Below are 27,825 nucleotides of genomic sequence, written 5' to 3'. Positions count from 1 at the left end.
AACCATCCCACCTCACATCCCAAGCTGCTGTTCAGTTATATATAGAATTGTCAGTCACATGCTTCCGTTTGAAGGAGACATCATCTTCATCCTCCTCATCCTCATCCTCCTCTTCAGTCAGCACCTCTAGTCCCTCCCTCACTGGGTCGCCAATGTCCTTTATTCGGTTAACTGCGCCTGCGCATACCGGTCGCGGTTGCCCGGCGGCGGCAGCGGCCGTTCAGAATGTCGACGGCGCCAGGAGGCGGGGGAGCAGTCCCTCCCTCCGGCGGACGCGCAGCGGCAGCCGCTGCTGCGGGAGGAGAAGAGGCGGCGCCAGTGTCGGCGCTGGAGGTTGTGTCCTTCCTGGGGAAACTCCTGTGCGCAGTCGCGGCACTGAAGGCGGCTCTCTACCTGCTCCGCAGAGTCTGTCTAACCATGGCCTGGAAGTCGGGAGGCACGAGCCACTCGGAGCTCATCCACAACCTCCGCAGTATGTGTGCGCGCCTGGCTCGGGGGAAGAAAGAAAGGAGTGGGAGGAGGCAGAGGGAGGGGCCAGGGCGCGTGCTGCCCATTCTTGAAACCCGACGCAGGCATGCAGGCACCCACCCTTAGCTCCCCGGCCGTTGCTAGGGAGTGACCGCTAGGATTCCTGTTGGCCCTCCGCGTCGCGCGCTGAGGCAGAGTTGGGGGGAAGAAGAGAAAAAAAGCCAACTGTCACTCGGCGACCTCTGGAGATTTAAAGCGGGGGTTGTGGGGGGCGGCGGCGTGAACTTTCCCGCTCGCGGCTGCTTTGCGAGGCGAGGATGGAAGGCGCAGCTGTACTCGCTTGCAGGTCGGGCGTGTCTCTTACTGCGGGGAAAGCCTGTTTGAGGGCAGTGTCCGCTTATCTTTGCTGCCAGGCCCGGCGGTGGGAGTAGCGCCCGGAGCCTTCCTCCCCACAAGCCTTGCTTTCTTGGCTCCTCTCGTGGGATTTCTTCTTCGCCTGGCGTTCGGCTCTTTCTATATACGGGTCTAGCGGTCTTTAGGGCTGCATGGGCCGTGAAGACTGCGCATACGTATTTTCCTGACCTCTGGTCCGCTGTTAATGCATGCCTTTTAAAAACGGAAGGGTCGTCTTTAGTCAAATTTAAGTTTCTAGTCCGTCAGGTTGCCGAGTAAGGAGGGAAAAAGTGCTTCTCGGAAAGCGTGGCCGTTGGCCCTCTCTTCTGTCACTTGTTTATTATGCAACATTTCGCTTCTTAGAGTGAGTCTTATCAGTTATTATAATGAACTTCGTTGGCTTGAGCTGCCAGCTTGTTGGGGATAAACATGTTGCACGTTGTCATATAATGAGAGCTAAACAATAGGTAGTATAACTATAATATAATTTTATCTAGGAACTTAAACACGTCCTGTGAAATTCCTTATTGTTCAGGGCGTTTTTTCAGAGAGACAGGATCATCCGAAGATGCACGTATAAAGTTCCTGTCCCTCCAGATCTGCCTTGAATAAATAGTATTTTGGTGTGATTCCTTATGAAACATTGAAGTTTATGTTTACAGGACTAAGGTAAACCCATTTGCCAATTAAGATTCTGGTTCTTCCATTCAGTAAGATATTCAGCACAAATTAATTTGGTGCAATAATATGCATTCTTGTTCATAAAATGGGGAAAAAATAATTTACAGCAAATCTGCTCTTTTCATTTGGCTTCCAATCTGGTTGTACTGTCTCATTTATGAAGATACTGTAAATGAATAGGGTAGAAATGCAGACGAAACAAGAATAGGAAGAAATTATTTGGGTGTTGTTTTATCCCATTTCTTAATTTTTTGTAAAAGAGTATAGTGCACTGAAGCCTTATGCAGTATAGTGCTTCAGGCTTGGGATTAGCACTGGGAAAGTCTTATTCATGTTTCTTGGCCCAATGTAGAAATAATTTAAAAGCCCTATGATACTAGTCAAATATAAATATTTTGCTTTCTAACATATGTAACCACCTAGATCTCACACCCTGTCTTGAAGTTGGGAAGACTATGGAGCTTTATACTCAAATATCTGCATTTTCCACAATAGTAGTGGATATTACTTTATTTTTTACTTTTCCCCTTGGTGCTGTAGGAAATAAAAAGCTAAAAGCTCCTTTTGGTATTAATGCAATTTGCAGGGTGATCAGTTGCTAAATTGATCTTAATATTTGCTTCAGTATCTAGTGAAGTATTTGCAGTCCTCGACTTATGACCCTAATTGGGACCAGAATGTTGGTCAGTAAACAATGCGATTGTAATGTGAGAAATCATATGACCGCATTGCTTAGCAACCACAATCCCCATTGCTGCTGTTAAGCAAAATTTACCATCAGCCGAGGACTCACCCCAATCCAAACCATTCTGAACTTCAGTAAGGTAAGGGACTGCCTCCAACTCCCCCTATCTTCTTATCTCCCCCCATCTCTGCCCTTTTGAATGCTCTTGTGGGGCAACAAGCAGCTCCAGAGCCACCTCAGCCCATTCTTGCTTGCCCTCACCACCCTGTGCCCCACCCCCAGCAGAGGAGTGCAAGTAAAAATGCTATGCAATGGGGAAGCCAAAAATGGTTTCACCCAATGGGAAAACATGGGGTAGTGTTGGCTCAAGAAGCCACATATAACCAATGTAAATTGGAGAAGCTGAGCCATTGCTGCCTTTACTTTTTCTTTGCAGCATGAAAAAAAAGCATTTGCCCTGGAAAACATGATGCAGGAATTCAGTTCACACCTGAACCTGACTTTTTAGGGACAGGTACTTTGCCCTTGGATTGGGAGATGTGGCAATGTTGGTCTATGGGAGACTGTATTTGTCTTGCTATCAAGCCTCAGTCATACATTCATTGACTGAGAGGAGCCCATCTCTTGAACCCTTTTTGAGGTTTCTTCCAAATTGGAGGGTTATATGGTTGTGTGTGTGCGCAAAGAAAGTGTGGAACTCTGATTCCAGTTTAATTTGCCTTGTTCCTATGGATCTTCCTTTGGCAGCAGTTTTTTTTTTAAGAGGGCAACCTGATGCCTGCAGACATAGACTAACCATATGGTTGGGGAAGTGGGAATGCTACTGCTTTTATCCTGGAAAAATCCAATAGGCAAATGAGGAATGCAAAGGCACAGAAAAAAGCAAGTGGCAAAACCAGATTCTAGCTTGACACAGTTCTGCTGGATTCTTTCCTTGCAATCCCTGGGTAGTTCTGATCCATGGATATAGTCAAGATGGCTTTTGGGTACTCTGTAGCTTCGAGGCTACCTGTTGCAGCCTGTAAGGCAGAATGCACAGTGGCCAAAAGGGCAGAGATAATAGGGGAAATGGGTGGCAGGAATTGCAGCACTCTTATGATTGTAGATGTAGGCATTCTACTAATCACCCAAATTTTGATCACGTGACCATGGGACTACTGCAATGACTGTAACTTACAGTATGAGACATAAGCTTGTTCATTGCTTTTGTAACTTTGAATGATCGTCAAATAAATGGCCTGATGTCAAGAACCATCTGTAAATACGTAAGGTTCTTGGATCAGACTCTAGCCTTGAATTTTATAAACCCACACTTCCAGTGTAAGTTTGCAAGAGTAGTAATGCTATATTGCAGATTCTCAATGGCATTTCATCTCTTAAAAACTGATTTAAGAACCTTAAATATATAGACACCCTATGATCAACTGGGTTATTGTTTCAGATATATTTTCTTACCAGATTCCTCAATTCCTTCAATAAAAATAGAGCTTCCAATATACTGCCTTCATTGGAAAGTCCTTTAAAATTCAGGGAGATATTCAGAGATGCATCTGCCTTGGAAATAGTCAATGTTGAATTGTATAGCACAATTAAACATCAGGAGTTCGGCACAAGAAATTTTTTTGACATTTTGTATTATTTCACGAAATGTTTAATGATAATTTTATGATGTAATTTTTAAATAAAATTTACCAAATTTCAATTCCATCAGCGTCAGAGGTTCTAGGTTCAGGATTTCAGATATAAGCAGTTTGAGATATGTTTGTTCAAAAAGTCTTGCCCTACTGTGTACCATTTTGCCCAGTTAAATGAATAGAATAGAATAAAAATCTATTGGCCAAGTGTGATTGGACACACAAAGAATTATATCAATTGCACATACCTTCTATGGGAATGCTGTTGATATTTTTTAGTGAATACTGTAATGAAATAATGAGCCATTTATGATTTACATCACCACTCAATTTATGAAAGCAGCTGTTCTTTGGAAAGCTAAACTGAAAAAAAAACAGTGATAACAGATTAGATTTACTTGGCTTGATATTAATAATCTGTGTTTTTGTATATATTTTATATTGGTTTATGTAAAAGCAATATTATTCATTTGCATTTTTTCTCCTTAATGTATTTATTTCATTTCATTGTTATTCTATATATTTGAATTTTGTTTGTTTAATAAAATAAAATTTGTATTTTCGAAATGAGCATTTGCAGCTCTCAGAATCTGAGGGCAATAGAAGGCAGACTGAAACATTCTGGAGGCTGAACGGAAAAGCTGAACATATGGAAAAAACAAGAACAAGGAAATCAAATGGGCATCAAAGTAGACTATGCTGACAAATGGAACGTACTGTATCAGAATGTTATTCTGGTACAATGGGGGCAGGCATTATGGACAGTTTAAGAAGCTAGGATCAATTATTTTTTTAGTTTGTTTTCATTCTTGTAATATTTATCTGGTTTTGTATTTATAATTATTTGGATATTTGGATATTTTATCTCACAGTAAGCTGCTCATAGTCAGCTTGAACCGCAAGATGGGTGGCAAATAAATTTATTATTATTATACAATTGTATCACAGCGGCCAGTTGTTTCGCCGGATTTGGCATTGGTTACTAGTTGGGTCCCACCCAGGGGCCTAGGACGTCGTAACGTATTTTCGTAATATGTGTGCAGATCCAAGCAGTGCGGCTTTTTGCATTTGACTGATGGTGATTTTGTCAATTTTTAACTGTTTTAAATGTGATTCCAGTGCTTTTGGAATAGCACCCAGTGTGCCAATTACCACTGGAATTACCACTGCTGGTTTGTGCCATAGTCGTTGAATTTCGATTTTTAAGTCCTGGTATTTTGCAATTTTTTCATGTTCCTTCTCGTCGACCCTGCTATCACCTGGTATTGCGATGTCTATGATTGTGACCTTATTTTTCTCAACCAGTGTGATGTCTGGTGTATTATGCGCCAGTATTTTGTCCGTTTGTATACGGAAATCCCACAAGATCTTGACCATCTGATTTTCTGTGACTTTTTCAGGCTGATGTTCCCACCAGTTTGTTGCTGTTTTAATATTATAATTTTTGCACAAATTCCAGTGGATCATTTGTGCTACTGCATTGTGCTGCAATTTATAATCAGTCTGCGTGATTTTTTTACAGCAGCTGAGTATGTGATCAACAGTTTCATCAGCTTCTTTGCAAAGTCTGCATTTAGCATCATCAGAGGATTTTTCGATTTTGCCCTTAATGGCATTTGTGCGGATAGCTTGTTCTTGCGCAGCCAGGATTAGTGACTCTGTTTCTTTCTTTAATGTACCTGCTGTTAACCATAACCAAGTTTTTTCACTGTCCACTTTATCTTTTATTTTTTCCAGAAATTGGCCATGCAATACTTTGTTCTGCCAACTCTCCATTCTTGATTTTATCACATCTTTTCTGTATTCTTGTTTCGTCTGTTGGACCTTCAGTAGATTTTGTTCTTTACTTCGATTAATAGATGTATTTGACTTTCTTTTAAATAATCAGCCAGTGCATGTTTTTCTTCTTCAACTATTTGCTTCACTTATAATAATCCTCTGCCACCTGATTTTCGGGGCAGGTATAGTCTATCAGTGTCACTACTGTTGTTGTGATAATAATAATAAATTGTAATGCTGCTGCAGAAATCTAGCAGTAACTTCTAAATAAAAGTCATTAGATCAAAAGCAAAAAGTTAAAACTAGGAAGATTTTTTAAAGTGTTATAGTGCCTTAAAGAACAAATAAATCTGTAGGTTGAAAAACTGGCAGGCATTGTTCCTCTAAATCATACATTGTTCAGAGGCCAGACACTGTGATTCCAAAGAACAAATGAAGCCATAGACCGGAAAAAACATTTCACCAACTCTTCTGCTCTGTGTTGCTCTGAAAGCAGCTGCAAACCATACCAGGTTTCTGTCAGTGTGAGGCCTTCAAATATCAGTGGCAGATTGACAACAGCAATGAAAACAGTAACTTCTCAGAGAAGTCTGAGGGCCTCATGTGTTTGGACCAAATTATTTTTCCTCATTCCAGAATAAGCAAATAAGAGCAAAGAAAGAAGCCAGCCAGCTGAGCCCCCCACCCCCTTATGGAAGGAATGTTGATTTCTCTGTTTTTTGTACTCTAATTCATAAATGTTGATGACATTTGTGAACTGATTTTGAAATATTTGAGTCTGAAATGTATGTGTATATGTGTGTGTATAGTATGTACACCGACATATACGTCTGTTTAAAAAAGGTAGTTTACTGCAGTATCACAGTGGCACAAACTGAAAATTCTTCTTGATTCATGATTATTTTATAAAACTTAGTTTCCAAACACCATAAGTTCCTTTTCTACATTTTGCACATAAATTGATACAAAAATAATCAATAGATTTTCTGATAGCTATATTTTTAAGAGCTATGATTATAAAAATGTAATTTGCCTAAAATCTACCAGAGGTTTCATAGGAATAAATGCATGTGTAAATATATTTTAGCATTTCATATAGTATATAAACTGAATGCAGCAGCAATTATAATAGACTTAATATTACATTTTGATTAAATTTTTCCTTTTTTTCAGAAAACGGAATAATCAAATCAGATAAAGTATTTGAAGTAATGCTTACAACAGACCGAAGCCATTATGCAAAATGCAACCCATATATGGATTCACCTCAGTCAATAGGTATAACCACATATAGTCTGTCAGATTAACTATCTAAATGTTTGATTTTCTTAAAGATTCTGAATGTGAGTCTGCTTTCTGTATGCTTCAAAAATGTATCATGGTTTTAGAAAAAGAGCAAAAAAAGCTAAAATAATCAGAGAATATACAAGAAATTAGTAATGCGGAAAAACAGCTGCAGAAGAACATAATAGAAATGTGTGGAAATTATTATTATAGTGTAGGAGTGCTGAAATGTATTTTTCCAGCCCCCAAATTAATTATTTAGGATTCATGCTTTCAGATGGTTATAAAAATTATATGAGATGCCAGATTTGTCAATGGTACTTAGTCATCATGACCAAATTCAGTCTCTGTGTTCTGAGGCAATATAGAATATAGAATAGAACAGAATTACAGATTTGGGGGTCTTCTAGTCCAACTCCCTGAATATTTCTGAATGTGTGGAACATATAGCAAATCATTATCTTCGTGTTCTGCTTCTGAATTGTTTTCATTCATGAATGTTTTATCTGTCGCTGTTGGAAGCAAGAAGCTGTAAAAATGGATTTGTAATCTAATATTTATTAGAAACCTCTCCCACATTTATTCATATATATTGATTTGTGATGCAAATTCTATGTTCTTGGGTACCTTTTGCAAATAAGACATGAAAATATGGACTGGATTAATGTATTACAGTTAGCTATAATTTGTTTCATTGTGATTTAGTGTATATAAAGCTGTGTGGTATAAAGCTACCATATAGTGGTAACTGGGGTTTATAGTACTTGCACAGTGTGCAAATGAAGCATTTGGGGAATCAGTATAGTTAGTATAATTACTATCTAGCTGTACCTTTTCTTTAATAATCACTTTCTAATTATGATAAAAGTTATAATTTGATAATAATTTGAAGATATTTAGATTCCCAACAAAAGTGTAAGGTTTCAGTTTGGGTTTGCAATACGGAAACAAAAGGAAAAAAACGTTCTCAATATTCATGACCTAATTCAGGAACAAAACTATGTCAAGACAAGATAATGGTTGGTTCAGTGAACTTTGTAATGTTCTTAATGGCATACCAGCATACCTTAGAAAAGCTGGAGAAATTGGAGAAATTCATTTTTTTTTACTACCGGTTCTGTGGATGTGGCTTGGTGGGTGTGGCAGGGGAAGGATACTGTAAAATCTCCATTCCCATCCCACTCTGGGGCTAGCTAGAGATGGTATTTGCCGGTTCTCTGAACTAATCAACATTTCCACTACTGGGTCTCCTGAACCTGCTGAATTTCATCCCTGGCCTTTTCCCATATTCATATTTTCCATATATGGAGGTTTTTTTAAAATTAAAGAACAAAAATAAGTGCTGCTCATACAGAATCAGAAACTTACAGATTTTCAAAATATTTTAACATGATTGCTTCTTCAAAATCAGGTCTTATTGGACAAATCATTTGCTGCATAAAGCAGGAACAGTAGAATAGTTACAGAAAGATTAGAAAGAACATATATCATGGAAAAGTGATTATATGGAGGTGTAAGCTGTTTTTGCTGCATGAATTAGAAGAGTGATTGTATTCTTCATTGCAATTGTTTCTTTGAGTGAATTATTCAACAAGCCTATGCTTGGAGTCACACATTGTGTTAAGTCAAAATGTGATTTGTTTGGCTTACTGTAATATATGAACATTGGGGTACTATTAATTTTTCACTTAAAAAAAAGTTATGTCTGTCAATCTTTTTTTAAAAGTCAAAAGTTGGCTGGGCCATAGTACCCCAATGTTCATATATTACACTAAGTCAAACAAACCACATTTTGAATGTGTGCGTTTGTGTGTTTGTATAAAATATATAAATCCAATATATAAATGAACTTTCATTAGTTTTGGCATTTGGTAGTGGTAGATAGTTTATACATAATTTAAATTTCTTTAATGCTACAAGCATAGGCTTTCAATGGGGTGACAGATGAGGATAAATGACAACACATACATCATGATGTTTTACAAATGACAAAATGTATAATTGATGCATCAATTACTAACCAGTTACCTAATCTTTTCTGTAATAATTTGTGTAATTATGTACTTTTATTTTGATGATAGTTTGTAATAAAAGCCTAATAATAGATGTAAATATAGTTATTTTAATTTTATAAAATTTGAAAATGCTAACAAATGGCCTCAGAATTAATTAACTGTTCCATCCAGAAAAGTTGAAACTGCTTCTGTCTTTGATTTCAAATTTCTGCTAGTTTACATTTCATGTCAGTTAATTTTTTTTTACAGAGTTTGATATTTTTTCTGAATGTTGCTGGCTCTTTATTGTAGAAAGCACATTTTTTTTTATAAATATCAATGCTAAAATTACTAAAATTACTTTTCAGCAACCTGGATTCTTTGTCAAATATTTTTGTATACTTGCTAGGAAAATTATGCTAAAATATGAATTTTCTGTAAATTTCTGCCTCCATACCACTGACTAGAATTGGAGCAGATAGTAGAGCTGATATAATGAAGTTAGAATATTTGGGGCTGGAGATGTCATCTGTTATGAAACTGTAATTATTTCTTAGCCTAATATATGTCACCACATAGTTGTAATAATAACATGAGAGTGGGTGGAAATGCCGTATCCTTCTTTTAATTCCTGAAGAAAAGGAAATGTAATTAAATGAAAATATCCAACTGCACTCAATGTGTAGTCCTCAATAGAACTGCATCTTCATGGAAGGAAGTATGCAGTGGAGTACCTCAAGACTCTGTTTTGGGCCCAGTACTCTTCAACATCTTCATCAATGATTTGGATGAGAGAATAAATGGGGAACTCATCAAATTTGCAGATGACATCAAGCTGGCAAGAATAGCCAACACTCCAGAAGACAGGATTAAGATACAGAAGGATCTTGACAAACTTGAACATTGGGCACTATCTAATAAAATGAAATTCAATGGTGAAAAGAGTAAGGTTCTACATTTAGGCAACAAAAATGAAATGCACAGGTACAGTATAGGCGGTACCTTGCTCAACAGTAGTAACTATGAAAAGGATCTTGGAGACCTAGTGGACAACCATATAAATATGAGCCAGCAGTGTGCAGCAGCTGCCAAAAAAGCCAACACATTCTAGGCTGCTTAAACAGAGGGATAGAATCAAGATCACGTGAAGTGTTAATACCACTTTATAATGCCTTGGTAAGGCCACACTTGAAATACTGCATTCAGTTTTGGTCACCACGATGTAGAAAAGATGTGGATACTCTAGAAAGAGTGCAGAGAAGAGCAACAAAGATGATTAGGGGACTGGAGACTAAAACATATGAAGAACTGTTGCAGGAACTGGGTGTAGAAAGAAGGACTAGGGGAGACATGATAGCAGTGTTCCAGTATCTCAGGGGTTGCCACAAAGAAGATGGAGTCAAACTATTTTCCAAGGCATCTGAGGGTAGAACAAAAAGCATGGATGGAAACTAATCAAGGAGAGAAGCAACTTAGAACTGAGGAGAAATTTCCTGACAGTTAGAACAATTAATCATTGGAACAGCTTGCCTCCAGAAGTTGTGAATGCCCCAACACTGGAAGTCTTCAAGAAGATGTTGGATAGCCATTTGTCTGAAACGGTATAGGGTTTCCTGCCTAGGCAGGGGGTTGGACTAGAAGACCTCCAAGGTCCCTTCCAACTCTGCTAATGTATTGTATTGTATTATCTTACAGTTGTATGCATTTAACAGGGAAGAATGACAAATTACACGTGAAACAGCAAAAAGAAAAATACGACATTTAGGCTGGAGTATTTTATGTAATGATTTCAATCAATTACACTGAATTTAGTTTTCAAACAAAGCTTATTTAAATGGAAGGCAAGTCTTTTTTTAAAAAAACCAGTCGGCATGGTTATTTCTGATCTATTTTTATCCCTAAGAAAATAAATGTTACACAATAGTTGTGGAGCTTATTAAATTAAGATCATTTCTTAAACTGCATGTAAATAATGCATAAATGTCCATTTGTATCATTTTTATTTTACCTATAGGAAATTAAAACAGAATAAGAATCACTTCCAAGCAAGTGAATATAATAGTTACAATTGTTATTAAATCAATTCAGAAGGTTTGGTTGAAAAAAAGATTTTGATATTTTTTCCTGAGGCAATTTCCAATAAATAATGTAATTGTTAAAAATACAAGTATGCTGAAGTGGACATTGTGAATACATTTAAATAAATAATTAAAATCTGATGGTAATCAAGTAGATATAAGACAAGGAGATGAAATAAAAATAACAGCTATGGAAATAGTGTTACAAAATATTTCATTGTAGAAAGTTGAAAAAGAATGTAAGGAAAAGGATGCAGTTGACAAGAATCCATAAGCTATATGTTCATGTACATGAAGTCACTAGGAATTGAATTCGATTCTGATATTTTAGGAATATTTAGCACATATTTAACATTTCCCAATCCAAGACCATGTTCTACAATGATTCTTATTTGTTTTTTCCTACTCATTTAGTTAGATGGTAGCTGGCTGAAACACATCTACTAGCTGAATCTTATTTACTTGAAAATGCTTGATATTACTCAAAAAATTTTCTTTGCCTTGTAGGATTTCAAGCAACAATCAGTGCTCCACACATGGTAAGTCTTCGATTCCTAACTACTGCAATTCCATACTTTAAATCTTGCATCTTCATTTTAACTGCCAATGTAATGGTTTTAAAGTAATGAAACTCTTATGTTAACCTCAAATATTGATAATTTATTGTTACAGAAGCCTCATGTTATGAGAGAGCATTTATTTAATATTGGAATGTAATGTATGTGTTAATCCTCTAAATTCCACAGGTCTATTCATTTCAGCACAAATCAAACCATTTCCGAATAGCATATTCTTTGTCCTAGTTTGGAAAGTCTTTACAAATATAGTTAGAGGAATGTGCCTTCTTGTGTAACCTGCCTACTTCTTTTTCATTATGTCATCCTGTTCTTTATTCACATTTTAATTGCCTAATATTAAAAAGATCTTGGGTGCTTCAAAGCAGACAGCATCTATTGATACCAGCCAAAGGGATTTTGCAATTTCCTCAACAAATTTTCTATAATTTAATAAAAAGAAAATAGAAAAAGCTGTAGGAAAATATTGAATGAGAAAAATAGAAGATGTCATCTGAAACTACTTGTACAATTACACGAGTGAGACAGATTGACAAAAATATAGCCTAGAAATAATATCTTTTAACATTTCAGTAGTGCTTTTTAAATTGTTTTACTACTTTATACATTAATGAAATTCATGCAGTTGTTTGAGAGAAAATACAAGTAGTTCTTGGGTTATGTCCATTTATTTAAAGTTCAAAGTTACAGCAGCACTGAAAACATGTACTTACATGTGGTCCTGGCACTTAAGATCATTGCAGTATTCCCATGGTTACATGATCAACATTCAGGCACCTAGTGACTGGCCTGCATTTATGACTCACAGCAACCTGTGATCACATTCTCCTGCCTTGCACAAACTATCTTTGCTTCAATTCCTTTCATCTGCCCATCCCCCACACCCTCAATCACTTCCCTTTTGGCTGCCCTGCACAGCATGTTTCAGATGAGACCACTGTATGCTGTTGCTGCCACAACCCCCAGCTGTTCGTCTTCTCACCTCTCTGGTTGTCACACACCTTTTTCGGTCTGCTCCACTTCAACAGTCAGCCTGCTGCCAGTCAAATGGGCTCTGCACATGCTGTACATTTCTACCTCACACAAAGAAGTTTGTATACTACCCTGAAGAAAGGAAGGAGCTCTACTAGAAAGGAAAGGTGGTGGACCACAAATCTTATACACACCTTATACTTCTGCTGGCCAGGGTAATCTGCCTGCTGGGCAGTGAGGTAATGCCTTCCCCTTGGCTGCCTGGCTGCCTTGTCTTGCACAATATAGTTATCTTCTAGATATATGATTTATTGATGATTTTGGGGTTTTAAGCTTTCTTTAGAACATTTTTTTCTAGGTCTAGGTTCATTTGGCACTGGTATTTTTTAAGCTTATGGATTCAAATTGGGTAGCTCTAGATGGAAAGGGGGAAGGGGATTTTAGAAGTACTCTTTTCTTTCAGTTGGCAAAGTTGTGTATTCAGAGTACCCATTTCAGATATAGTAGTAAAGCCCTGATCTTATATTTGATATATTTTTAAATTGCATTTACTTAATGAATTTTATGAGTTTGCCTTGAAATTTTAATGTAAAAACTATGATAATATTTGAGATAGCCACCTGTCTGTTTCAGTTTAAATACGGTTTTCTTTTTAGCATTTAAAATATGTTTCAATCTTTATAAAAACAGATTTAATGGTCGGCAGAATCAAAGTAAAATAGGTTTTTTTATTCTTTTTAATTAGCATGCATATGCTCTAGAACTACTATATGAACAGTTACATGAAGGAGCCAAAGCCCTTGATGTAGGATCTGGAAGTGGTATTCTTTCTTCATGCTTTGCCCGGATGGTGAGAAATAAATCAAATGTTTTGCTTTTGTTAATCAACAGAGTAATTATTTGTTTTAATTTTTAGAGAGCTTTAGAAAACTGTTACAAGGGTTTAGTTTTTTAAATTAAGACTATTCCTTTATACTCACAAAGTGTTTTTGCACTTTGACTAGCTCTACCCAAGTTATCTGGTCTACAAAATATTTCCTTCAAGAAAATGCATAAAACTGGAATAGCTAAAACCAGCTAATTGACGTTCAAAAGTTAATCTCACCTAATAGTTTAAACTATTTGAAAGGGAAAAATCCTAAAAAATAAATAGTAAGAATAGTAAGTAATTCCAAGTAATTTATACACTAAACTGGTATCTAGTATCTCATTCAAAACATTTTAGAACTAGAAATCAAGCAGGCATTTGGGGTGCTGTGCATTGTGAGGCATGCAATATCTGTTCATCTGTGACAGTAATCTCTAGACTTGGAAACTACAACTACTATGTTTCTCTGAAAATAAGACAGGGTCTTATTTTCTTTTGACCCCCCCCCCCAAAATAAGTGCTTGGCCTTATTTTCAGGGAGGTCTTACTATTTTTGAGGTGCAGGAGGCAGTGAGCATGCTCACCTCATGGCTGCTGCTGTATTGCAATATTTTCAGGGAGGGCTTATTTTCAGGGGAGGGCTTATTTTAGCACATGTGCTCAAAAGCCCGATTGGGTTTATTATCCAGGGAGGTCTTATTTTGGGGGAAACAGGGTAGCAACATTTATTTTTAGTAATAATTTCAAATGTTTAATTTTACATAGTCTTTCTTTTGTTTGTTTTCTAGTAAGAATATAAGAACTGTTACTTTTATTGATTGAAACCAATTGGTACCCTTATTACATCTTTTCAGTGGCATCTGTATGGGGGCAAGGATGGCTGGCAAGGATATACGTAACTGGCAACATATTTTACCTCCATCAATAATAATCCTTTTGATCTTGTTTCAGGTTGGTCCCAAAGGACAAGTTGTAGGAATTGATCATATCAAAGAATTAGTTGATGATTCAATAAATAACGTCAAAAAGGATGACCCTCTATTGCTGTCTTCAGGAAGAGTGAAACTAATTGGTAAGTACTAGAAAATATTACAATGAAATAAATATAGATTACATTGCATAGTGTAGCATTTAAATTTTGTGTTAATAAATTAGGTTACATTCTCTTGTTCTTTATTTTTTTAATTAAATAAATTTATATAACTACTTGATCAAAAAGATTCAGGATGGCATATAGATAAAAAAAACCCAAAACATAGGAATGTTAATATTTTTTTTCAAAAAAAGCAAAAATGGTCTCACACAAGGCAATTACATAAATTGAAAACAGCCAGAATAATCAGTGAAAATAACACATCCTGACTAAAGGAGAAGAGGAACAGCTAGGGGCCATCTGAATTTTGCTGGAAATGCTCTTCTTTAAGTCAGACATAGCAACAAAGAGAAAACTGTTTTCCCAAATGACATTATTTAAACAATGAGACCCTGCTTTTTACCATAGCAGAAGATATCCCAAAGATTGTGGAGTTAAACAGCATTTTTTTGGAAAAAAAAACTATTAGCAAACAATCATTATGAACTTCTGTGGCCTCCAAATCTGACATATCTTGCAGGGCACTTGAAATCTCTCTTTTTCCACAAAGATTTAGTTAATAGGTGCTTGAACAAGGTTGTTTATTCCTTCTGGCTAGTGTTGTGAACTAAAACGGACAAGGACAGCAGTTATAGATTGTAAATTGTGTTTATCGATGAAACCTATCCATATAATCCTAGGAAAGTGCATTATGTTAGAAATATTTATAACATGCTATTCTCCAACCTTAATCATTTACACTATGAATTCTAGTTGGTAATACTATCAAAAATTAAATGATGATTTTTTTTATTACATTTGAAGTTTCATGTCAATTAATTTTGATATTTCATAAAAATGTTTAATCCTTTAAGTAGAAATTTAGTACTTTGACCATTAATATTAAATTCTTTATTATTTGTATTATAAATTCTTAATATTATTTTTCTTTCAGTGGGGGATGGAAGATTGGGATATCCAGAAGAAGCTCCATATGATGCTATTCATGTTGGAGCTGCGGCACCTGTTGTACCACAAGCAGTAAGTAATACACGTGTGTGTGTGTGTGTGTGTGTGTGTGTGTGTTTGTATTTGTGAGAGATAGGTGTACTTTGCACCAAATCTCTTAAGTAAAGAGGGTTAAGAATTAGCTTACACATGGTTTAAATATGTTTTAATTGATTTCTTAATAGCATAAATATATTGCAGAGATGGAAATTTAATTAAATATACTAAACTTATTAAATCTGGAATTTGAGACTATAATATGTTTGAGTTTTAAAAAGCTTTTAGCAGCCCCAGCTCAAATTCCATTCATTTTTATATAGGTTCATGAAGATGAAGGTTCTACAAATTGCTTTCTACTTCCTACTTCCTTTCCTTTTTAATTTCCCCAAATTTATATTTCAACTATGATGGAGTAAAGAATAGAAAGAGGTTGAATTGTTCTTCTAATCTTAATAGGGCTGAAACTATTTCAGTCAATTTTTCAGTACAGTAATTATTGCAGTAGGAGTTATTGTTTTTCAGTTCTATATATTGCAAAACTGTTGATTTTGTACATTGTGCTATTAATAATATTTTTTATTTATAGCTTATAGATCAATTAAAACCTGGTGGAAGATTAATATTACCCGTTGGGCCTGCTGGAGGAAACCAGATGTTGGAACAATATGATAAGCTAGAAGATGGCAGTGTCAAAATGAAACCTCTGATGGGAGTGATATATGTGCCTTTAACAGATAAGGAGAAGCAGTGGTCCAGGTGGAAGTGATTTTCAGTTCGACTTTCTCCTTCCATATACTTGCATATACAAGGTGAAACTCTCTTGATTCTTAAGAGGGTAGCTTGTCACTGCATCATTTGTTGTCACTACTGCTTTGTTCTTGATTATGCATTTGAAGTTTTGCATTGCTGCATAACCATGCAGGTTTTTTTAATGTGCAACATTAAAAGGTAAAAAAAAAGAATTGCATGAATTGCATGTTATTTCAATATAATCTATTTTTAAATATTCTGTAGTATAAACTAAATAATAATCTCCATTGCTTAAAAGTATTCCCTAAATTCAAAGCTCTTTTTTCTTCCTAGGTCTGGTTTCAACAGAATAAAATGTAAAATGGAGTTTGGTAATCTCAGTAGGTTCAGAAAATAATTTATTTCCCAGTCATTAAAAAATGAAACACAGTTCATAAATCTAGAGGAAACAACAGAAATGATACCTTCTAATTTCAACTAAGCTGTTTTGGAGAAGCATGTTATGCTTACAAAAACTGCTGAGCCAAATTCTTTATATTTGCATGTATCAAAATATTTCTTTTAAGTGTGATAAATATTGTGTGGTCTTCTTCAAGCTGACAGATTGTTCTTCCTTTTTAACTATGTTTTTTTAAATAACTCAGATGATTTATCCAAGCTTGCTAATTACCCAGTAATACAAAGCAGACATAAGTATAGTCAGCATAAAACACTTGTCAGTTATTCGTTTATAAATAAGTAAACCAGCAATCTCACTTTGTTACTGGCCTAGAAATGATATAATATTGATTTTTTACTAGTTGTAAAGCACCTGTGCTTAATTAATTATTATTCTATGCATAAAATATATCCATATCCTATGCTTGAGGCTACAACACAGAGTTGAGGAGAATCCTGTGACAATAGTGGAAGATGACTAATATGGGATTGCATTCCATCCTCATGTGTATTGGTCCTTCCATGCTTTTATATCTAGTGCAGGTTTGTAGGATATTATTTATTTCAAAGCTTAGGATTTGCCTAATATATTTTCATAACCAATTACTTTGAAGTATATTTTTCTTATTGTTGCTATAATTAATTTTCTGTATGGTGGGGGAAGGGGCAAGCCTATACATATCTATTTTAGGTAACACAAGTGCTTCACTTCGTTATAAATAAATATTGGTAACAGATGGTGCTCTCATTCATCCTTCTGCTCTCAGTTACATATCTGCTTATAATATCACGACTGGTCTTAGACAGGAATAGGCATTTTTGAAATATTCTATTGTAACTTGGAACAGTAGCTAATGGGGAAATATGGAAAAGAGGAAAAAAGCAAATCTCTCACTCTAGTAAATTATAAGGAAGATTGCTGTCTAATCTCTTATACACAAAATTATTGCTTTATTTTATGGAATTATGAAAGTGGCTAAATAAAGCTTTTTTTAAAAAAAAACGTTTTTTTATTTTAATTGAACAAAAACACAAAAAAAGAATCATCCTTCATTACATCTTGTATAAAACGTGTTGATTGGTTACAGGTAACTTTGGTGCATTTCTTCCACAGTTATTACTTATAATTCATATTACATTATACACTTTAAATCTAAAATCTTTGTATATCTTACTATCAATGTATCACAATTCTCATTTGACTACAATTATTTGAACATGTTTTACCTCAAATCATTCATACGTAAAGACACAACCACAAAATGGCATTCATTTCAAAAAATCCTCCAATAACATTACACCTTTATGACATCTTTTAAGTAAAAGTCAATTAATAAAGTTTCTAAACCTTTCCCTCCCTTTTCCCCCCCAACTCACTGTTTAGAATTTATATCCAAGTTACTTTTGCCAATACCATAGCATGTATATATTGTTAAACAATGTCCATTGACATTTCCTTATTATTATAATTGGCTAAAATCATTTACTATTTATGTCCCATCTCCTCTCGTCAGACCCCCCCCCCCCAAAAAAAACCTTAGACCTTTATAACAAGATCTAAATAAAAAAATGTTAATAAAATGTATAGGTCTTTTTCCCAAGTCACAATTTGCAATTTATATCCAAATTTCTTTTACTAGTTTGCCAATACATGTATATATCATTAAGCTGTATCCATTATCATTTCATTAATGTTGTTATAGTTAATTATTTGTTAACAAATAAACATTTATTAACAATCTAAAACATTCTAAGAGTTACTAAATTCCTACTTATTAATCACCAAAATCAACTAATTTTTTATTATCAACTTTCATTGTTAACCTGTATCTTTCCAGTAACAAAACAGTCTTATCACTCTTGCCAATTGTGGTGTCAGTCTTCTTTTTATCTCCTTTATAAGGTTTTTATAGACTTCTCTCCGTACTTTGTTGCTTAAAGGATCTCTCAAGTAATCTCGTTGCCCACCAGCTGCTACTAAAATTAACTTGTCTTTGGTTGTCAATCTTGCTTCTGAAAAAAATCCTCTTAAGTCCATCATCATTACCATTTTTTTTCTTCTGTATCCTGGAATCTGGGGTAGAGCTCCCAATTCGTCGAATTCCCTTTTCCATATTCCCTTCTTTCCACTTTCACCCAGATTTGCTCCATTAATAAATTCATCTATTGTCTTATCTTTATCTTCTATATCTTCATTCTCCCCTTTAATTTTGGGGGCTCCAACCCCATCAACTTTTGCTGTGAGGAAGACCAGTCTTTCTAACTTCTTCTCAATTCTCCCATATCCTCCCAATAGATTTTGAATTCCAGCCAAGATATTTTGGAATTTTAAGGTTTCCTCATCTGAATATTGATCCATGTTTCCAAAATAGAAGAAAGAAAGAAAGAAAGAAAGAAAGAAAGAAAGAAAGAAAGAAAAGTAATAGCCACTGCCACTCTAGCCTTCCAGGCCTCTTATTTTTTTATTTTAGATTGACTTGAACACAAGTTATTTTATGCTCTTCAAAGGAGAAGGGTTCTGTTTCCCCCCCTTTCTTTTCCCTGCCAAAATAGTTTTCAAAGGCACCTGAGAAAACAATTCATGCCCTTGACTCTTTATCAGTTCCTGTGAACAAGTTGCAAACTCTTCAGCTACTAAATCAGTGAAATCAAAGAAGAGAAGAGATACGTTGTTTCAAAAACCCTAGCCTCTGACCTCCGAGTGGCAGTGTGCTACTTTTCACTTTCTAATATTTATCTCTGGCTTATAGGAAACAAAGTTCTTTAGATTTCTTTTAGTGAAATTTAATAACAAGTAGTAGGAAGAATTGTTAAAATAAGAAGGAAGGTTTTAATCCAGAAGACAAAAAATAAAGCAACAAAAAACAGAAGAAAAAAAAATCAATCAGTTATTTTGCTTAAGGATCTAATTTGGCTTTAAAGAAAAATTTCTTTGGGCAATCTTTTGCAAATAGAAAAAAATACCTCACCAGATGGACTCACTTTCTCTTTTTACTTCCTTCCTTCTGGAGCGTCCCGATTTCATCAGCCTGGGGGCTGCCTGTTTACCGCTGGCTTGAAGCACTTTCCTTGGGTCGATCAGGGACTTGCAATGTCCCTGAGACCAGCAAAGCTTCGTCTTCCTGATCAACGTCTCTATGGGATGGTTTGGGTCTCAATGGACCGTCCGGTGTCAATGGTGGTATCGGAGTATCGAGACCGCATGTTGTGACATCGTGACGTGGCTCCTCCTTCTCCCAAAGCTTTTCTGAGTCATGCAATAGAGATATCTCATTTCCAGGAAAACTTGAGCCAGAATCCTTTTAGCTTATTGAAGACTAACAGAAAGTCCAGGTTTGAAATTAAGTACCAAAATGTTTATAGATAAGCATCTGATGATGATTGAATTATAAAAATACTACACCATCCATTAATTCAAATATTGTTTAAAGAACTTGGAAACCAACCAAGTAGAAGAAAACGTCTTTACAGAACATCAGTTTATACTATGGAAGAAAAAAACTATCAACCAAGGTAGTGAAGAAAATAGCTTAGCTTTACTATAATATTTCATGAACATATTTTATTATAGCATGGGTAAACTAGTTAGTAGATTGCTTCTATTTCTCTTAATTTTCATTAACAAACTTCCTGCCGTGTATCAGCTCAAAGCTTTGTCAGAAGACCTATTAGGTTTGGATTAGTCTGCATAGTAATTTCTCTAATATTCTAGTTTAGGGTGGGTAATCTGATAACATTCAGGTATTCTGGGCTGTATTTCCCAAAAGGCCAGCTAGAAAAGCTGTGGGAAGATACTATGAAAATATAATTGTAGCCCAAAACACAGAGATATTAAGATTGCCTTTACCTATCCTGCTTCGATGATATATTTCATTAGTCATCAAATAGTTTGGAATAACTTCACAAACTTGAAACATACATTTTTTATTAGATTCAGCATAAACTTTTAAACATTTTAATTGAACCTCAGCAAAGAAAATTTGGAAAAAAATGTATCTTGTTTTCAGCTTCTGAATTATACATTGCTTGTGCAAAGCAAAATTTAAAACTATTGTGTACAGTATGTGGTGATTAAAAAAATACTAATTAGTACAGAATCAGGGCTGCAAGTTACAACCTCAAATCCATAATCCTTCATGCTGCTCTTCTTTTATCTTTCCCTTATTGTTTTTTTCTGTGATAGCATTTGCCATCATTATATTGCATGTATCTCTGTCTGCCTTCTTTCCTTTTTGTCCTATAATTTGAATCTGGAATTTCCACTTAGTCCATAATTTATGCTGCCCTTTTCATTGCACCTCCATCTGTGTTTATAATAAATAGCTATGAATTATATTTTAGCCATATGAAAGCTTTTAATTCATAGCTGAAATTTAAGGGTCCTAGGGTAAGAATCTTATGCAATTTTGAGAAATTAAAATCATAATTTTATGCTCCTTTTCCTTGGAGTGAGTACTATCAGATTCAGTGTATTTGATGCAGTATTTGCTCCCACTTATGAAAAGGTTTTATTTTTGCTTTGGGCACTTGATGCTTTCTGAATGTCTTTTGTAAAATATAATCAGAAGTGAATTTTGATGCTTTGGGGAAGAAGATCAGCAAAGGATGTATCTTTTTGTCAGTGATCCACTGCTTCTAGTGGATAGAAGGGTCCTTTCATTTGTCAGACCACAAAGTCTGGATTCAGCCCTTTGGGATTTACTGCTGAGTAGATTCAGATGTAAATTGAATTATTGTTTTTTTGAATTTTCAATATTATACCAGACTATTCCTTTTGACAGTGGCAGATTTTGACAACTGACTTTCAATATTATTTCTAAATTAGAAAATTGCCCTAAATCTCATATTATTACTGAGATTTATGTCTTGAGAGAGAGGTATTTTCAAAATATTAGGCTTAAAACTTTTTATTTTGGCAATCTATAGTATATGTACTTATCCAATGGTATGAACTACTCAAAAAATTGTGATCCTAGTTTATGTGAATTTGGGAAAGACAAAAAATTTTTTGGAAGTTGGAAGGCACCATATTTTTCGGAGTATAAGACACACCAGAGTATAAGACTCAGCAAGGTTTTGAAGAGGAAAATACAAAAGTGTTTTTGCACTCTGCAAACCTCCCAAAAACGGCCCATTCCCCCCCCCCAAAGGCATGAATAGCCTTTAGGGAGCTTGCAGAGTGCTCCTGTGGGGTGCCCCCCCAAAATGAGCAAAAAGGGCCCATTTTTTGTTTAAAAAGGGGCATGGATAGCCTCTAGGAAGTTTATAGAGTGCTCCTGGGGGCTGGGTTTTTTTTTTAATTGAGCAAAAAACGTGCCTTTTTTTGCTAATTTCTGCGTTCCCAGCCCCCAGGAGCTCTCTAAAAGCTTCCTACAAGCTATGCACGGCCATTTTGGTGAAGGGGTGGGGTTTCGGGAGGCAAAAAATGCTCTATTCAGTGTATAAGACGCACCCAGATTTTCAGCCTCTTTTTTGAGGGGAAAAAGGTGGGTCTTATACTCAGAAAAATACGGTAGTTGGCATGGAATCTGCAGCAAATATAAATACCTGTCTACTGAATATAATTTTGTTCTATATGTACTGCATTGGGCAAATTCCAGAATTGAATTAGACCTCATGCAAAAGCATGGACAGCATTCCTGCACTTCATTGATAAAAGTTGACTTCATTTTTCAATCTTTTGTAAAACAGTAATGGTTTAGGATTTTGTTTTCTCATCTTTCATGTCCATTCAATTATCTCCTTTGTTTTGGTTTTGCATGTTCTAGTCTGTATTAGTGTACTGTACTTGCAAGTATATGCATTTTGGATTGTGGAATGTATTGGGTGTGGATGCATATGTGTATGTATCAGTTATGCACACACATGCCTCTCTGTACCAATCGCTTCCATGGGTTGTTTTATATATTTGGTATTGGGGTCTAAACTGCGCAGTCATATATTTAATTTATATTTTGAAAAGTCTTAAAGGCAGCAATAGTAGAAAATCAAGTAAAGGTTTTTGATCACTATTCCATTTTTTATTGTAAATGGCAGAGATGGGTTGCTGCTGGTTTGGATCAGATTGGGTGAACCGGTAGTAATGGTGGTGGGAGGCTCCACCCACCCGCCCAGATGCTTCTGCGTGTGTGTAGATGTGTCACGTGCAAGCGCGCGTCTACGAACAAATCAGTAGTAAAAATAATAGAAACCCACCATTGGTAAATGGTATTTAACCTCTCTTATAGAAGCTGCACATCCTTGCTTTAAAATCTATTGGTAATATAGTCGTTAAGCTGGTTTGATACTTTATATTTGAATAAGAAAGCCATTTTGGACATTTCGTAATATTTTATTGAAATACATGCAGTGTAACTTTCCATTCTTAGAAGACATTGTACCTTCTGCCAATAAACATGTCTGTTGCAGAGGGTAAGTAACATTTCAAATCTGAGAGGCTGAAGTTAGAATTAACATTTTCAAAGCAGAAACACTGGCCCATGTTAATGAATATTTTGCTTTTGACAACCAATCCTATTTAATGTTATTTAAGGTATTGGGCAGTAGTAGAAATGACAGGAGGAGATAATCTTTTTTCTTGCTGCTTTTCTGATCCTTTTCCATATTAAATCTAATTTAGCTTATAATAGTTTTCATTTGTGAAGGCAGAATCCAGTTTCTCTAGAGGTAAATACTTTTATCAAAATTCTGCAATAAAATTTTGAACTCAGATTTCCCATTATGCAGCATTTTGCACAGGTATTAAATAATTGGACCATAGTTGCAAGTGGATCACTACTATAAATGGTCTGCAACATTCATGTCTTCAGAAAAACAAAGGTAGCCACATAATTTTTTTAATTGATGACATTTTTACTGACATTTCCATGAAGTATATGAAGGAATAGGGAGTATTTCATTTAAAAAATCATATTTTGTTTTGTTTAATGTGACTATTATTTTGATGCTGACCATTTGGTTCAGTATGTGAATCCAAAGTTTTCAGCAGTACCTGAAAGTGAGCTGATTTTTAAGAAATATATGTTTAAACTAGACTTAAAAAATTTTCTTTCGATTTTGCAGGGATGAAATATAAAAGCTACAACATCTGATCCAAACATAGTGTTAACAGTGGACTGCTCATCTCCAATTCTTAAAAGCTTTTTCCAAACCAACAGCATTGCAGCTTGTTTTGGACTGTGTTACACTGTTATCAGCATGGAAAAGTGGTTTTGTTTTGTTTTTTTAATTTTGTAGAGGTTTAATGCGAGTTTGATAATGGACTGATGGAAAAAAATTAAACTTGGGCAAATTGTTTCGTTTTAATATGCCCTTATTTCATCTGTTAGTGATATATGTCTGCAGATAAGCAGATGTATCTGCAATTTATCTCCTTTTATTTTTCAATTTGGAAACTTTCCAATCATTTCAGCTCCAGTGTTTGTTCATCAAACTGCTTACCTGCACTTTCTTATGCTATCTGCACACTTAAGATTTGTGTTCCGCTGACTCTTAGATCCTACTAAAATGAGATGACTTTCTTCAAAGCTATCAACGTATTTATAGACTAGCATGTAGCAGATACAATCAGCAGCTTTTCTTCTCATACAGGAAATCAGACATGTATATACACTTGGAAGCATCGACAAGAATAAAATTTATTTTATGTTGCTGTTCAGGATGGACATAACTAACATAGTTCCCCTCCTTTCCCTGTAGCATAGCAAAGAAATTCATAGCTGAGTATTATTTCTAGCTGATTTACAGACTTGAAGTATCTGAGTGTAATATAACAATTACTGTGTAAGTTATGTCCTAAACATTGAACAGTTCACAGTGCTGCTTTGCCAAATAAAATCAAAAGCAAAAAGCTGTGGCAAATAATGTTTTGAATAGAGATATCTTGGGTAATTGAGAGGTTGCTAAATGTTTCTACCAATAGTTCACTTTTCCCAATATAGAAGTTTTCCTCCAGGGTACTCATCTTGCATTGGAAAAACTGTACTGATCAACCAGCTTCAGAGTTTCTGCAATGTCTCAGAAAACATCTACAAATATTACAAAGAATAAATAATCCAACCCATCAACTTTTAACAGATACTGTGATAGAAGTGTGTGATTTATAATCAACTGTTATTCCATATGATAGCAATATCAATTACATTGATGAATAAGCCTACACATTTCTATAACAATTTCTGAAGACTTTTGTCTATTACGTTCAGTGAAAATGAGTATATACACTTATCATTCAAGGCAAGCCCAATGATTCTGATTTTAAAATGCAATTCAAGTTTAAGCCATCTTCATAGCAATAAGAAGCCATTTGAAAAATATGTGAATACACCAAAGTGTTAATACTGTATCACTGCTGATCTAATTGGGAAGCCATTTTAGTGTATTGCTTTGGACAAAATAATTTATTTGGGATTTGATTAGAATAACTTTGAGAAAAAGGAAGCTTTTAAAAAAAAACTTAACCTCAAGTCTTCTGAAAGAGATGCAAATTCTGCTCTTTACTTAACTGAATAAAAAGAACTTTTCTCCCTCATTTTCATTATCACCAATTAGAGTGACAAAAATATATTTTATTTAAATAACCCAAAGACCTATAAATAGTTTCATACATTTAATTTATCATAGTTGTTTAACAGTTGATTTGTTGTCAATGACTGTAATTTATGAAGCCATATAACTATTATAGACAAATATATAGGGTAGTAAAAAGTAATCTGAAATACTTTGGGTGTAGCATCCATTATTTAATTTTCTAGAACTACTCCTGCATATATTGAATTAACTCTAAATAAATAAATATTTGATAATTATAGAGAAGTCATCTTTAAAATGTTACTTGAATTATTGAAATCATGACTTCATAAGGCCTTTATAAAACATGAGCTAATGCAAGTTTGGGGAAATAGCTAGGTATAAGCATTATAAACAGATTTTAAATTTAAAACAGTTCATGTTGTTACACAATTCTTGGAAGAAATCTGCTATGGCCAGTCAGAAATAAAAGAAGCAAAAAACCAACAACATTTGAGAGAAATAAAGAACTAATTGTTTTGCAGATAATATGAATCATTGTGCAGAATGTTGAAATCTGGAGATGAATATACTGGCATTATTGTGTTTGCAAGAACTGCTCTTCATGTTTTGGTGTTTAAATCCTCAGCTTTCAATTAGTGGCACATATAAAGCATCAGAAAACAGAAGAGAATGGACTCTCCATTATAAACAATATAGTCCTACTAAGATCTTTTGTGTTATATGTGAAAATAGAAAAAATACTTTTAGGCAAGCCAGTCTTCATTATGTATGATTTTTTTTTGTTTTAGATCTACTTAAATTGACTTAAAAGAATTCTAGTTTTCATCAGGGCTTCACAGTGTGTAATGACTCCTTGTTTTCCTACTATTCTGCAAAACGATTGGTGCACAATGCAGCATAATTTGGCAAAGTATTGTATTGAATGTAGGGAGGGCTGACATAGGGAAGGATAGTGAGTCTTAGTACTGAAATAGAGGATGTCTTTGGAAAAAAAAACAGAAGCTGTGATATATTAAGCAGCAAACAACATTTGTGTTGATATGGATCAATAAAAATAGAAGATTTTATCTTACAATTCTAGCTTTTCCATGTTAGGTTTTAATGAAAAACCTGACTATGAGCATATCAGAGTATTTTTTGATGATTCTGTCACTCCATTTTATTCAAATACCTGTATCCATGCTCCAGTCCACTGGAAATGAATTAGGAAGCACATCTTTTTATTACTTGAGAAAAGAAACTGCTTTTAGAACTAGAGAGCACTTTGGATCTGAGGAGGAAAAAAGCTTCAAAGCACAAAAAGACATGTATGTAATACCTCTTGACAATTTTAAAGCAACTGACTTTTCCTGGAACTGCAATTGTCATTCATAACTGCAATCCTGGGAAAAGACACATTTAGTTTAATGTGTTGTCAACAAGTGCTACATTCAGGCCTGTGCACACTTAAATGTTTTTTTCCTTTGAATCTGAAATGCTTTACAACCCTATTTAGGAAGTATCTGTCACATTTAATGTCTTTATCTCCAAATCCAGATGAATCAGCTGACTTAAAAAAAAGCAAAATCAGTATTTTTATTAAATGCTCAAAATTAATGTTCTCAAGAAATTGAATCTAGATATGAAAGGTATTATGACTAAAACTGATTTATTTTTTATGTTTCTTAGCTCAACATTTGTAATGTCATCATTAAAATAAGACATACCAAATTCTTGAATGTCTTTTCTGAACTGATTTGTACCTGGTCCCTCAGATGATAACATATTTTATATGTTTGGTGAAGAGAAAAGATAGCTTACAATAACTGATACACAGAATAAATAATTTGCAATATAGCATAAGCCAAGGCATATTTTTAGTCCTTTAGACAATTGGATGAATAACTGATGAAACTTAACAATTTTGCCACAAGGGTTCAGTAACCAGGACTTAAAGTTTTATGAAAAGTTTACTAGTTAAAACTGCAATATGTTGCTAAATTTATTCTCTGAGCTACTTCTGTGTGACAGTTAACAGAATTCTGAGGTTAATATCAGTATTACAAACTTCAGGCATATTTTTTGTTGTTGATAGAAGCAATACCCCCTACAACGGAATAACTACAGAATAGGGAACAGTTTCAACTCTTTATCTAAATTCTAGGCTTTAGGAATTTAGTATTTAAGGAACCTTTTAAAATAGAACACCTTTCCCCTGTTGTCCGTTATTTGCCCTTAGCAATCTGAGATTCTATTGCCTATATAGCCTGGCCACCTTACCATATATACTTCAATAGAAAAGGTAAATACCCACATAGAATGGTAAGCAAGAAGTGTTTTAAAACAAGAAGGCAGGTAAACAAAGGATTTCTGACTTGGCTATTTCAGCATTTGAAATTATATAAACTAAATGAGTAGATAAATTAGTGTTATTTTTTTTTACTAACAACTTAGGTTTAGGTTTAGGTTTATTGGGATTTATATGCCGCCCTTTTCCCTGAGGGGACTCAGGGCGGCTTACAACCACAGGGGAGGGGAAGTGCAAGGTCAAAACAAACACTTTGTGAACAAAAGAAAAATAATAAAACACAGCTTTCATTCAGCAATCAAACACTCGGGCGGGTAATTGGAAGCC

General features: G+C 35.0%; 1 protein-coding gene across 2 annotated transcripts; it reads left to right on the top strand.

The window, feature by feature from the left end:
* The first annotated feature begins 210 nt into the window (after window positions 1–210).
* On the top strand, window positions 211–26,959 carry PCMT1 (protein-L-isoaspartate (D-aspartate) O-methyltransferase). Of its 2 annotated transcripts, none has more exons than XM_014062557.2 (8): window positions 211–472; window positions 6,814–6,918; window positions 11,504–11,535; window positions 13,289–13,393; window positions 14,363–14,483; window positions 15,439–15,524; window positions 16,078–16,300; window positions 23,742–26,959. In XM_014062557.2, the coding sequence occupies exons 1-7, from the start codon at window positions 226–228 to the stop codon at window positions 16,255–16,257; spliced, it is 876 nt and encodes a 291-aa protein (XP_013918032.2). In that variant the 5' UTR covers window positions 211–225; the 3' UTR covers window positions 16,258–16,300; window positions 23,742–26,959. The 2 variants fall into 2 exon arrangements, with proteins under 2 accessions (XP_013918032.2, XP_013918033.2); XM_014062558.2 differs by lacking the exon at window positions 23,742–26,959 and adding an exon at window positions 16,575–19,211.
* The last annotated feature ends 866 nt before the right edge of the window (window positions 26,960–27,825 follow it).

This window comes from Thamnophis sirtalis, unplaced genomic scaffold (assembly GCF_051295495.1).
Source record: "Thamnophis sirtalis isolate CommonGarterSnake01/CBP01778 unplaced genomic scaffold, rThaSir2_p1.2 scaffold_6, whole genome shotgun sequence".
NCBI classification, from domain to species: Eukaryota; Metazoa; Chordata; class Lepidosauria; order Squamata; family Natricidae; genus Thamnophis; species Thamnophis sirtalis.
Note: the sequence above shows the minus strand (reverse complement) of the source record. Positions and strands in the feature narration are given on the sequence as shown.

What these genes read in the sequence shown, in the direction of transcription:
- PCMT1 (XM_014062557.2), top strand. Translation starts at nt 226, where the DNA reads ATGTCGACGGCGCCAGGAGGCGGGGGAGCAGTCCCTCCCTCCGGCGGA. An exon ending in GCTCATCCACAACCTCCGCA is followed by an intron (nt 473 to 6,813) that starts GTATGTGTGCGC and finishes CCTTTTTTTCAG; the next exon opens with AAAACGGAATAATCAAATCA. An exon ending in CAATCAGTGCTCCACACATG is followed by an intron (nt 11,536 to 13,288) that starts GTAAGTCTTCGA and finishes CTTTTTAATTAG; the next exon opens with CATGCATATGCTCTAGAACT.